The following is a 14,097-nucleotide window of genomic DNA, read 5'->3' on the forward strand; positions in this document are numbered from 1 at the left end:
GCCAGGCACAGCGGCTCATGCCTGTAATCCCAGCACTTTGGGAGGCTGAGGTGGGCAGATCACGAGGTCAGAAGTTCGAGACCAGCCTGATCAACATGGTGAAACTTCGTCTCTACTAAAAATACAAAAATTAGCCAGGCGTGGTGGCACATGCCTGTAATCCCAGCTACTCAGGAGGCCGAGGCAAGAGAATCACTTGAACCAGGGAGACGGAGGTTGCAATGAGCCAAGATCATGCCACTGCACTCCAACGTGGGAGACGGAGTGAGACTCCGTCTCAAAAAAAAAAAAAAAAAAAAATCTGAGATTATACTGACTGATGGTGATCTACTGAGTGTATTGTTATTCGTGAATATTGTTGAAGGGCAATCCATCTTCAACTCAAGACATCTGTCACTTTGTCTAATTCAAAGCACACTCTAAACTCAATATACATATATATTCTGCATATTTTACATGAGAATTCTCCACATCTTAACCTAGATTATTCCAAGCTGATTGTAAAAAATTTCTGTTTTAGAACTGTGATCTGAGGACTCTGCTTGTTGTAAAGTTCCCCATTCCATGTCTGTCTTTGCTGGAACATGGAGTGGTTTAGTAAACTAGCATGAATTTGGGAGTCTTTGAATCTTCGTTATATGATTATCTCTGTTGTGGAATCCTGAGAAGCCATTTACAAATTTTTATCTTCGTATTTATAGTATAAAATTGTCCCTTTTTTGGTGCACAGTTCTATGAATGTAAACACATGCTTGGATTTGTGTAACCTCCATAATCAGGATGCAGAACCATTTTATCACCGCCTAAGCTCCCTCATGCGATTCGTTTATGGTCACACACTGCCACCCCTGACCTCTGGAAACCCCTGATCTGTTCTCTATCTCTATTTTAAGAATATCACACAACAGGAATCATATATAGTATGTAACCTTTTGAGACTGACTTTTCTATTCAACCTGATGCTTTTGCTCCATGTTATTGCTTTTATCAAGAATTTTTTTTTTTTATTGCTGAGTAGTATTCCATTGTTTGGATGTATTGCATTTATTTATTCACTCACCGATTAAAGGATATTTAGGTTGTTTCCAGTTTTTGGTGATTATGAATAAGGCTGATATGAAAGAAATTATTTTACCCCTGATAAATGCCAGTCTTTTCCCTACTCGAGCCCAGTTCTTTTCATTCAACAATAACTTACGCTACACCTCTACCAAACAGAAATTCTGATCACATCTTGACCCCTAGGATGGCAATTACATTTCCTTTCCCCTGTCAAGTATGCATTCTGGAATACTGTGTTGAACAGAATTGCAAGGCTACCTCTGGGAAAATAGGGGTGTAAGCAATTGATGACATCTGCTAAGGTTGCAGAAGAGGCAAATGGCAGCAATTGGACTGCGTAATTATAGGCATATTGCTTCCCAGAATGGAGAATAGATATAGAATAGAACAGATAATAGAATTAGCTAGTGCAGTGATGTAGACTTCTGCAGCCCTGAAGCTTTATCACACCACAAAAAAGGAAAACCTTTTGGAAAATATCATATTACCTTTCATTTATCTGCATAGCCGAATTTGTGCAATATTCTTTTTTGTACATTATAGAAAGGTACATTAAAGGAGTGTTAAGGGTTGACCCTTACTGAGGTGTGTTCAGATGCAGTCTGTGGTATCTTCTAGGTGCAGAGTCATTGCCAACTGGACCAAGAGTGAAATGTTGCATTTTGAAATAAAATTTGCATAAGCACTGATGCATTTTGTAAATATATACCCTTTGTAGGCAAATACTGTGTTGTTATGCTTTGTGCTTGAAAAATAGAACTAAATTTTTTGTGTTTTTTTTTCCTTTCCAGTATTACTTTACTGTTCTTTTTGGCCATGAAGGTCAGAAGCCACTGGAGCTGCGCTGTGAGGAGGAGCAGGATGGTAAAGAGTGGATGGAGGCCATTCACCAAGCCAGGTATAGGCTCAGTCCTCCTGTGTGGTACTTGATTGTCTGGGTCCTGCATTGGAGTTTTCACTGTTGGTGGTAGTTTTGGAAGAACTTGCAGTTCTAAGATGAGTTTTCTCCTGGTACCTGTTCCTTAGTCATGTGTGAGATAATTATTTGAGCTTTCCATGGCTACATTCCAGCTAGAGATTAATGGTAATAGATACAATGATAATAATAAGTAGTAGTAGTAGTCGCTTTTGTGGATTTCTTCCTATGTGCCAGGCACTATTATATGTGCTTTTCAATTACAGAATGTATTGAATGTATTGACTCACTTTTTCTGTCAACAATCGGCAAGAGGGGCATTATAATTCCCCCCTGTCTGCAGATAAGGAAACTGAGGCCTGGAAAGTTAGTTTTCCTGCCTGAGGTCACACAGCTAGTAAGCCACAGAGCTGGGATATGGCCCTAGCTTAGCCTCCATTTGTAAACCCTGCTCTGGGCATCTCGGTTGTCAAAAGAAGGTGATGACATCCTCTATTTAAAGAAATAGAACCGTTGATTTCACTTCCCCCTAAGAAACATCAGGAAGGTGGAAATGTGTGTACAGGGTCTTAAATGGGAACTAGAAATCTGAAAGAGATACAAGGCAGGTCCCTCTCTTTTATTTTCCTATTCGATCCCTCAACCTGGTTCAGTTTTGTTTCCCATGGCTCTCAAGCTCTTGCTTTTTGCCTGTCCACTCCCTAATCCAGGCTGTCGCTCCACCACTCCCTGCTCTCTTGTCTTGCTCATCTCTCGGGTATTTTGGGGCAACACTCTAGCTGTGGCATGCTTTCTTTTTCTTCACCTGATGAGTCTTCCCTTCTCCATCTGTCTGTTCCTCTCTCTACCACTCCCGCCCTGAGACATCTCGCTGCAAGTCAGCCCTCACTGGCGCCCTCTTCAAATGGCTGCCGCACTTGCATTGTGTACTGCACGTGGGCGACTTAGCAGTTCCGGGTATCATTACTTTTTTAATATAGTTAATGTGTTAGATTTCTGTTTCCTGAGTAGGATTGTATACACCTTGAGAATGAGGAGAGGGATTGGGGCACATTCATGTCTGAGTGAAGCGCGTTGCTAATTATGTAGTAGGTGATCAGGAAATTTCTTCAGTTTGATTATAAGAATGAGGCATTTAGGCTGGGCGCAGTGGCTCATGCCTGTAATCCCAGCACTTTGGGAGGCTGAAGTGGGCAGATCACCTGAGACCAGGAGTTTGAGACCAGCCTGGCCAACATGGTGAAACCCCGTCTCTACTAAAAATATAAAAATTAGCCAGGCGTGGTGGCGCGTGCCTGTAGTCCTAGCTACTTGGGAGGCTGAGGCAGGAGAATTGCTCAAACCTGGGAGTTGGAGGATACAGTGAGCCAAGATTGCACCACTGCACTCCAGCCTGGGGGAGAGAGCAAGACTACATCTCAAAAAAAAAAAAAAAAAAAATGAGGTGTTTATTCTGAGTGAGTTCAGGCTGTTCTTTGAACCCTTGACGCTTTCTCTGAAAGTCTCCCCTCCCCTTCCCTCTCCTCCCCTCTACTCTCCCCACCCTCTTCAGCTACTTATATTTACCACCTTCTCTGACAAGCAGTGTGCCAAGTGCTTTACATACTTATCTTTTTTTATTCTTCACATAAGCTAATAGAGTATTATTACTCCCATTTTACAGATGAGAAAACAAAAATCTGTGACAGGCAGATTGGCCAAGTTCTAACACAGAGTTGTTAAGCTGCAGATCTGGGATTCAAACCCAAGTTGAATTGGGTTTGGACTTCAGAACCTTTAGCTAGTGTTCAATATTGTTCTTATCTTCGTTATCCTCTTTATCACTACAGTCTTTTCTTGTTCTATTTTTTTTTCTTTTCCTCATTCAAAGACGAAAGTAGATTAATGTGAGACTAGGATTGAGAGTAGAAGATGTTATTTGCAAAATATTTCAGTTCCTTTTCTTTCTCTGAGATGCATGGGGCTGGCAACTAAGTGCCGCTCTCCATGTGGGCCCCAGGAGAGCTTGCCACCAGTCATCATGACCCCGGCACATGGTTCAGCCGTCCTTGCTCTTGGTGCTCTCTGTTTGAGGGTTTTGATCCAGACTTAGGACTAATGCATAATGACTTGCTGTAGAAAGAAAGTCAGGCCTTCAAAGATGAAAGAAGCATCAAGCTGGCAAGGTAGAGCCCTTGGGTCATTTCCAGACACAATCTTTTCCTTTCCACAATCTCTATTCCTTTCTACCTAGGAGTTAAAATACATAATTTAAAACATGCCTGTTTTCCTATCTTTTTCATTCCAGGAGAGCAAGCACCATCAGTAGCCCAAATGCCTTTGTAGTTGCCAAGCAAATATCTTGGTGAACCAAACACAAATAATGCAAATTGCTTTAAAGATGATTAGATTCCAAGTAAGAAATCTTTTTTTCTAAAAAATAGATATAATAGTTGTCAATTAAGAAGGGTGTTAAAAAGTGTTAAGTGCTATGGAAAAAAAAAAAGGAAAGTAAGGGGGATTAGAAGTTCTAAGTTTAGGAGTTTCCAATCTTTAAATGGTCAGGTTAGGATTACTGAGGAGTTGACATTTGACCAAAGACTTCCAGGAGGTAAAGGAGTTTGCCATGTTGATATCTTAGTGAAGAACCACAGGCACAGGGAACAGCTAGTGCAAAGGCCCTGAGATAGCAATATCCATGGTGTTACTATTTGTGAAAGATTCCCGGATTAGAAAAATTTAACCTAGAGTGCTTACCCCTTATGAAATAACTACTATCTCTAGACTCTTCCCCAAATAAAATAACTCAAACTGATTCTTTGGCAACCCCCTTTCAGCTCATTCTCTAATTGGATAACACCATAGATAAGGTTTCTAGTTCCCAACTTTGTTGGCTCCCTAGAATCCCCTCTCTAATTCTGGGTAGATAGGTAGTTAAGATCTAATAATGGTTGGACAGTTAAAGGTTGCAGTCCCAATTCTGCCTATTAAAAGGCATGGGGCTTTCAGCAATCTACAAGTTTTGGTTACCTCAACTGTAAAAAGGGGATCATAACAATAATATCTGAATCATGGAGATTTTAGAATAGTGCATATAAAACAGTGGGCACAGGGTCAGACACATAAATATTTACTGTTATTATTAGGTATTATCTTTGTACCTTCTACCTTGAACAAAATAACTCTTCTGTTTTATACAAAACTGAATAAACCAAATTTCATTCCCCCCCCCCAAAAAAAAAAAAAAAAAAAAAAGAAATCTTTTTTTCTGTCCCAGGAATGTATTTTGTCATCTACAGGAAACTGAGTCAGTAATTATTTGGTGCTGTTTGACATACAGTCAAAACCAGGGCATGTGTGATCTTGTCAGGAGACAGACTTTAGAAACCACTGAAGTGTTTAGATGATACAATAGTGAAAATTCTCTTCTTTTCGGATTTGAAGATTTGGTTAATAATTGAATTTTTTTCTTGATGTTTCGACTTTTTGGTCTATTAGGTTTGCTTTTCCCTTGACTTGAGACGTGGGACTGGGTTCTTTGATAATTTCTTTTAATCTGACTGCTTTATACTGAGTTTTTATATTTTCTGTTTTGCATTGAGATATTTCTTAAATTTTTGTTTTCTAAATCAGGGAAGAAAACTTTTTGATCTAAGCTTGATTAAGTTGAGTTTTTGGTTTAAACTTGGATCTGTAAAATTCACCTTGATTTTGTTCATGTATGAACAAAGCCAGAAAGTTAATGAAGCTGATTCAGAGTAAGAATTGATCGGCCATTTTTGCTTGGCATTGTAATAAAACACAATTAATTAATTATGGTTGGTTGACTAAACATTTCACCCTTGAAGGACGGTCTGATGGCATTAATTCAGTACTGCTGCCTTTCTAATATAAAAGTTTTAAATACTGAATATTTATGGTTTTATTGATCCTTTTTTAAAAAGTCAAAACTTTTGATTAGTTTAGCATGAGCAGTTCTTTTCTGAGCTACAAATCGTCCTGTAGATGCCACTTAGATACAAAGACTGCTCAGAACCCCTTCTCTCATTTACTTTTGTTTTCCTGGGATGGCTTTTCAGTACCAGCCTGGATGTGCTGTCTTTGTGTGCTATGAAAATCACATTGTTCTGTTGGCTTTCATATCTCAGAGCAGAATCTACTTGCCCCACTTTGCCTTCAGAGAATCTTAGGGTCATTTTCTGGGATGTCCCATTGCATGTTTTCTCCTTTAGATCTGGCCCAGAAAAAAAAAATCATTTTGGAATTAACATTTTTCATTTTGAAGCTTTGACCAGTCCAAGAAACTCATTTTAATGTTTTGCTTACCATTGGCCAATACTGCATTTCTAGAACACGGGCACATTTAGGATATCATTTTACCACATGTTATGGCACCAGTTCAGGGGAAGCTGCTACCGAGACCCAGTCTTGTTTTTGTCTGGTTGAGTTGAGGCCAGAGCATTTTCATAGTAGTTAAGTCTATGCTTATTTTATATGCAGTTTTCTACTTGAGTATGGAACTCTGGACACAAAAAATAACCTGATATTTCTTCTTTGTTTTCTTGTCCATATGAGTCCGTCATGGTTGATTTAGTTGTAGACACTAGGACAATCAAAGACTGACCTGGTTGATTGTGAATCCTTAGGGCTTGTTAGTTGAAAAGACAACTTTTCAATGTTTCATCTGCTAGAACATGGACTAAGCAAAGTATCAGCAGTTAGGAGATAGTCATGGCCTGGACATGGATCCAGTTGTATATCTTCCAAGGGTCTTCCCATCCTGGACTAAGCCTAATACCCACAGGACTTAGACTATGACATTTGGGAAGAAACGAGGAAGGTTCTCCAGAGATGTAGGGGGTAGACTTCAAGGGACTTTGTGACTATCTGGATTTGGACAGTGTTAGACTAGGGTGGCATCTAACACATCTCTCAGGCCCCTAGCTTGGATGGTGTCACTCCTTGGGAGAAGAAATGATGAATGAGGTTTGTGGGGCAAAGATGATAAGCATTGGCCAGGAAGCGTTGGGCGATTTCTGCTGGAAATTGGAAGAGTATGATTATTGCTGGGAAAGGAAGGCAACTGTGAGATACTGAATTGATCCCTTGGCATGTGGGGTATGAGAGAATGAGTATCCAGGGGGCTGATAGAGAAGTAAGGTGTATCCTGAGGAGAGAGGAGAGTTTGGGTTTCTACCAAGGTGGAGGGATTGGAAAAACAGATATTGAGAATGTTGAGCCTAGCACAGAGCACTGTTGAATGTGTGTAGCTTTGCACACCCTGCAGATGGCTTGTGTGTCCTGTGTTTGAGACTGTCCCGCTATCTTTTGCCTGCTTTCCGATTTCTTCAGCTGGACCTGCTCAAATCCCCACCTCGATTCTCTTGCCTCCCCTCAGGGTGTATCTTGTGCAGGTGGATCTCAGGTTATCCTTTAAGCGCAGAGCACACAAAAGGAAAAAAGAATGACAAAAAGGAATATGTTTCCACTCCATAAAGCTCATGGTCACATGGCGTTTGGCAAGGGCCTGACCTAACCCTTTCTTTCACCCTGTCAGTCTCCAACTTCACAAGCGGAGAGACTTTATCTTCCAGTTAAACCTTTCAATTAAGACTTATCCTCTTTTCCAGTAAAGAAAGCTGTAATGCAGCCTGTTGGATCTGTTTTTAATGTTTAGTCTTTTTGATTATATGTGTCTGAGACAGCTGTTGTTCATTCTCTCTCTCCCTTAAAATACACACACATACACACACACACACAGTGTGGTAGCTGCACCAAACACCCAGCACCTAATGCTTGTGGCCTCATCCTTGGAAAAGGGCTTAATTTGCTGCAAAGTATATGGTATAAAAATCTGTACAGCACTAAAGGCCGCTGTGTATGTCATATCATCCCCCTAAAATCAGCTCTTTAGAGAATGCACACAGAGAGAAATCCCTCACAAATCGGAGAAGAGTGATGACATAGAAAAGCTGAAAATGTTTCATGTGTCACAGCAACATCACAGGACTAGAAAAATTAGAGATGGGCAGTGATGTTATAGCCTAAAGCAATCCAACACCATAATTTGTATTCTTCTTGTAACAGTAAAACTGTCACTACTTTAAAGATGAAAATGTGGATTTTGTTCATTTAAGGTATTATTGTTATTATTATTTGCTAAGAAATTCTGTCAGGGCTTTGCCTTCATATTTGCCACAGTGAAAGATAATTCAACATTTTTTTTCTCTTACAGCCTACAAAGTGCAACATGAAAGAGAAGGGATACTACTAAACTACTAAACTGTGAAATATTTCACTTGATTTGATGGTTACAATTGTTTTCTATAGGGAAAAGTTGGGCTTGAATTTTCTTATTTTAATACTTTGTTAATACTTTTGTCAGCTGTCTTTCCTACTTGTCAGTGTTTTTGTTTCAAGTGCTTGTCTTGCACGTTTAGCATCCAGCTGACAAGGCAGTCAGACCTTCTGCCTACACTCACCGGGCAGGTGCCCTGTTCTCATGTGCACACCATCTCACCTGCAGGAGGGAGCCATCCTCATGATTCTCTTTGCCTGCTCCAGGAGAACCATCTCCGGTTCAAGACAAATTTCTACCTTGAGCTCTGTCTCTGATTTCTTGATCCATTACTTATTCCATTTCTCTCTTATATTTCCAGTCTATTTACTCTTCGCTCCTTAGCTTTTTTTCCTGTATTTTTTTGGATCTCCTAAAAACTCTCCTGTCTTAAAAGAGAAATGAAAGCCTTTTCTTGGCACTGAATAGTCCTCTAGCTACTGTCTTCTCTTGCACATGCAGCCCGGCTTCTTGAAGAAATGGTTCAGTTGCTCTCCTAGGCACGCAGCTCTTCCTCTCTCCAGCTCTTTCTGGTGGGTTTTGTCCCTACTCTACTGTAACTGTTGTCACCTGGGTCAACAATGAATTTCCAAAGCTTTTATTTCCTTATATAACTTCAACTTTCTGTTCATATTTAATACTTACTTTTGAATTACACCGGTAATACGTAAAAGCAAGTTCCCTAAAAAAAAAAAAGAAAGAAAATTCAGACAATACAAAAAAGTTATAGTTCCACCCCCTCCCCGTTTATTTCCCCAAGCCCATTTACTTCCTCAGAAGTATTTACTGGTAACAGTTTGGAGTGCATACTTCCAGATTTTTCTATATATTTGCATATGGATAGATAGGTAGAATGATATAATTACAGACTTTTTATTTGCTATTCACATTATTTGCCATCTTTTTATGCTAATTTGGAGGGTTTCTTTTAACATTAGTTTATAGGGACCTAAGTCTTATCTCGAAATTTTCATTCCTTTTGTTTACGATGTCTCTCCCTCCTGATTCTCCCTCTATTCCTTTGACAATTTCTTCTTGTCCTATTTCACTACTCCTTGTGTTCTGTCCCTTTCTTTACTGTGGCTGCTGTGTAGGGCTTTGCTCTTGCTCTTCCTGTCTCCTCACTTGGATCCACTCCCCAGACTTAGGCCGTGTAGATAGAGCTGCTCTTTCTCAGTACTTTCTCTGCTAAATACCATGCTATGTGCACGATATCCCATGAAGTAGCTGGCACTATCCCCAGTGAATCTGAGTATTGGAGAGATGAAATGACCTCCTGAGGGCCACCAATCTGGTAAACTATAGAGCTGGAATCAAGTCCTGGGCAGGCTGACTCCAAAGCCTATGCACTTAGCCACAAAGATATATAGCCTCCATTATATGTAGAAATTCACCAACATGTATTTCTCTATGTTGAACTATCTATATATCATCTCTCCCTGGGTGCTCAGAATTACCTGATACTAAGCAAGACAAACCCAAACTCATGTATTTCTCTAGGCAGCTTCACGTTCCTTTCCTGGATGGGAGTGTAAGGCATAGTCTCCTATACACTCAGTCACTCAAACCAGCAGGATATCATCCCCTGACCCCAGCCTAACTGCTCACTCCAGTCACCGCTTGTGGATTTCTCCCCAGAACATCACTGGTCTCCGTTCCTCCACGTGTCTGCAGCATTGCCCTGGTGCAGGCCACCAACACCGATTGCCTGGACTATTGCTCTGCCACCTCGCCTGTCTCTTCCAGGTTGGCTTCCTTCCCATCCATTCTCTACAGTTACTAGAGTGCCCTTTCTAAGCAAACATCTGATCTGCTGAAGGAATTCCGGGGTTCCCAGTTGCTTTTAGTTATTATAATTCAATTTACTTCTTATTGTAGAAAATTTTAAATATATACAGAGAAAGAGAGATAACAGTCCTCCATGTTGCTTTAAGAAGAGAAAATATTCATTATTTCACTGATATTTATTGCTTCCCTACCCAATGCTAGGCTTTGCTCTGAGTTCTGGGATGGAGTGAGCCAGTCCAAGCGAGGCCCCTCTGAGCTGACCTCTGCAAACTCCTCATGCCACCCCTCCCCTTATGTCCTGGGCTCCAGCTGGAGCCACCACATACAGGATTTTTAATGTGTGGGAATGTCTCTTCCAGTCTGACTTACACCAACACATCTTTCAGGATGGAGCCCTTAGCAGCTTGCATCTTTCCTGGTCTTCTTCCTCTGCCAGCAGGAAGACCTGACCATTCCCTTCTTTGAGCCCTCACTGTAACTTCTTATTTCGCTCAAAGCACCTAAGAGATTATTGCATTGATTTGTTTATGTGTCTGTATCTCTCTGTCAGCCTGAATTCCTTCAACTCAAATTGTGTACTACTCATCTTTTGTGCCCTGCCCCAGCATAGTGCCAAATTGCTTTTCAGAAATGCATGTACTGATTTAATTTCTCTCCATTAGGGTAGAAGTAAGCTGGAATCATTTTTTAAAATATTTACTATATCAATGGGTTAAAAATGATATATTGGTATAATAAGCATTTTCTTGATTATTGATAAGATTCTGTTTTGCTATCGCTAATATCTGTCTATATTTACTATATAAATTATCATCTCATATCCTTTTCCCATTTTTTGGTATTGGTGTTTTTCTAGAAGTTTTTAAATAAGCTCTTTGTATGACAAAAATATATTCATCTTTTATGTTTGTTCAAATCACCCTGCATCATTTTTTTGTCTTGTAGTTATACCTATGGAATTTTTTTGACATTAGAGTTTTTGAATTAAAATGCAATCAAAGTATATTACTTTTGGAGGGAAGTTGTTCTATTGCTTTTTAAAAATATTTTTTAAAATCAAGATATACTTCATATACCATGAAGTTTATCATTGTAAAGTGTATAATTCAGTGTTTTTCTAGTATAGTCACAAGATAGTACAACCATCACCACTAATTTCAGAGCATTTTCAATACCACAAAAGAAACCCCATATCCGATAGCTGTCACTCTCAATTCCCCACTTCCCCTAGCTCTAGCCAACCACTAATCTCCTTTCTGTGTTTATGGATTTGCTCATTCTGGACATTTCATATAGATGGAATCCTACAAACATTTTGTGTCTGATTTCTTTCACTTAGCATAATGTTTCCAAGCTTCGTTAACGTTGTAGCATATATTAGTACTTCATTCCTTTTAATGGCTGAATTCTATTCCACTCTATGGATATACCACATTTTATTTATCTACTCCTCAGTTGATGGCCATTTAGGTTGTTCCCACTTTTTGCTAGTATGAATAATGCTGCTATGAATATTTGTGTGCATTTGTACGTGAACATATGTTATCAACCCTCTTGGGTATATGCCCAGGAGTGGAATTGCCAGGTCATTTGGTAACTCTATGTTTAACTTTTTGAGGAGATGCCAAACTGTTTTCTACAGTGGCTGCACCATTTTACATTCCCACCAGCAATGTATTGAGGGTGCCAGTTTCTTCACATCCTTACCAACACTTAATTTCGTTGCTTTTTTGCTTAGAGTCTTTATACGTTCTCATATATAAACCCCTTTAATCAATTCTTGTTGAATTAACATAGTTGTATATGTATTCTTGCTAAAGAATTTTCTGTGATGATAAAGATAATTCTACCAATACCTACTTATGCACATGGAACAGAAATGAAGGTCTCAGTGTTAGGAAAGAATCATTAGTATCTATAGTGATATAAAACATTTTCATCAGCTTCATAATATAGTACTATAAAAGATACTCACTTTTAGAAGCACTCCTTAAAATTTCTCTGTTCCAAGGTAATAATTTTACCATTAGTGATGTTCTGTTGTGTTTCCTAGTAACAATATTTTGCCTGCTTTTATATTTAATTGTGCTTTAGAAAGGATTATTGACAACTTTCCACATGTCCCAAAGTTTAGTGAAATGTTTAAGTAATGAACTGTGACTGTGAACAGGAAAGAAGGAGCAATGTTTAGAAGAGGGGTTTTTAGTCTTTAATTTTTTTTCTCTTTTTGATCTCTCTTAACTAAGTTGCTTGTGTTTCCATTTACTGTAGAGCAGACAGCTTAGGAGGGAAGAGCCTGTCAGTAGAGAGAAGGCATTGGTGGAGGTGACAGTGTTAGGACCTCATTTAATGAGATATCTAAAAAATATTAATTAGCCAATGAAGTGGAGATACTGACATGAGAGAACTTGAGAACCAGAAACAGTATGTGACAGTAATGCCGAAGGGGTGTGAGTAAAGATAGAGAAGCTGGCCTTGCTTAGGTAAGGCCAAAGCAAATGTTGCTTTGATAGGAGCTGTACTATTGTCATCCATGCTTGGATTTTCTCCACTCCCAAAGGCATCATGATTCTCCTGACATGAGGAATGCTGATTCCAAACAGTTTTCTGGATAAAATTTAGCATAACCCTGGAGATAGGTGGAGTTTTTCTTTTTCTTTTTTTATTCTAAGTAGTCTTTATTCTCTGTGCACATTTATACAAACAAACCACAGAGATATCTCTCCCCATAAATTAGATTCTTAAGTAACTTTTACATTAAACAAATATTAAGAAAGTATGATAATTACTTGAGTTGTGTTAAATTCTTCCTTTAATTAAGAAATAAAGCCCACAATGGATAATTCTTTTCTTTTTTTTATTATACTTTAAGTTATAGGGTACATGTGCACAACCTGCAGGTTTGTTACATATGTATACATGTGCCATATTGGTGTGCTGCACCCATTAACTCATCATTTACATTAGGTATATCTCCTAATGTTTTCCCTCCCCCGTCTCCCCACCCGACGACAGGCCCCGGTGTGTGATGTCCCCCTTCCCATGTCCAAGTATTCTCATTGTTCAATTCCCACCTATGAGTGAGAACATGTGGTGTTTGGTTTTTTTGTTCTTGCGATAGTTTGCTGAGAATGATGGTTTCCACCTTCATCCATGTCCCTACAAAGGACATGAACTCATCCTTTTTTATGGCTGCATAGTGTTCCATGGTGTTTATGTGCCAGATTTTCTTAATCCAGTCTATCATTGTTGGACATTTGGGTTGGTTCCAAGTCTTTGCTATTGTGAATAGTGCTGCAATAAACATACATCTGCATGTGTCTTTATAGCAGCATGATTTATAATCCTTTGGGTATATACCCAGTAATGGATGGCTGAGTCAAATGGTATTTCTAGTTCTATATCCCTGAGGAATCTCTACATTGTCTTCCCAGTGGTTGAACTAGTTTACAGTCCCACCAACAGTGTAAAAGTGTTCCTATTTCTCCACATCCTCTCCAGCACCTGTTGTTTTCTGACTTTTTAATGATGGCCATTCTAACTGGTGTGAGGTGGTATCTCATTGTGGTTTTGATTTGCATTTCTCTGATGGCCAGTGATGATGAGCATTTTTTCATGTGTCTATTGGCTGCATAAATGTCTTCTTTTGAGAAGTGTCTGTTCATATCCTTCACCCACTTGTTGATGGGGTTGTTTGTTTTTTTCTTGTAAATTTGTTTAAGTTCTTTGTAGATTCTGGATATTAGCCCTTTGTCAGATGAGTAGATTGTAAAAATTTTCTCCCATTCTGTAGGTTGCCTGTTCACTCTGATGGTAGTTTCTTTTGCTGTGCAGAAGTTCTTGAGTTTAATTAGATCCCATTTGTCAATTTTGGCTTTTGTTGCCATTGCTTTTGGTGTTTTAGACATGAAGTCCTTGCCCATGCCTGTGTCCTCAATGGTATTGCTTAGGTTTTCTTCTAGGGTTTTTATGGTTTTAGGCCTAACATTTAAGTCTTTAATCCATCGTGAATTAA

General features: G+C 39.2%; 1 protein-coding gene across 1 annotated transcript in view; it reads left to right on the forward strand.

Moving 5' to 3' along the window:
• Window positions 1–14,097, forward strand: part of RASGRF2 (Ras protein specific guanine nucleotide releasing factor 2) — a 273,318-nt gene that overhangs the window by 79,615 nt on the left and 179,606 nt on the right. The window contains exon 2 of the mRNA XM_055298177.2: window positions 1,854–1,960. Coding sequence (XP_055154152.1) covers window positions 1,854–1,960 — 107 coding nt within the window. The remainder of the gene's footprint in view (window positions 1–1,853; window positions 1,961–14,097) is intronic.

This window comes from Symphalangus syndactylus, chromosome 11 (assembly GCF_028878055.3).
Source record: "Symphalangus syndactylus isolate Jambi chromosome 11, NHGRI_mSymSyn1-v2.1_pri, whole genome shotgun sequence".
In the NCBI taxonomy this organism is placed as follows: Eukaryota; Metazoa; Chordata; class Mammalia; order Primates; family Hylobatidae; genus Symphalangus; species Symphalangus syndactylus.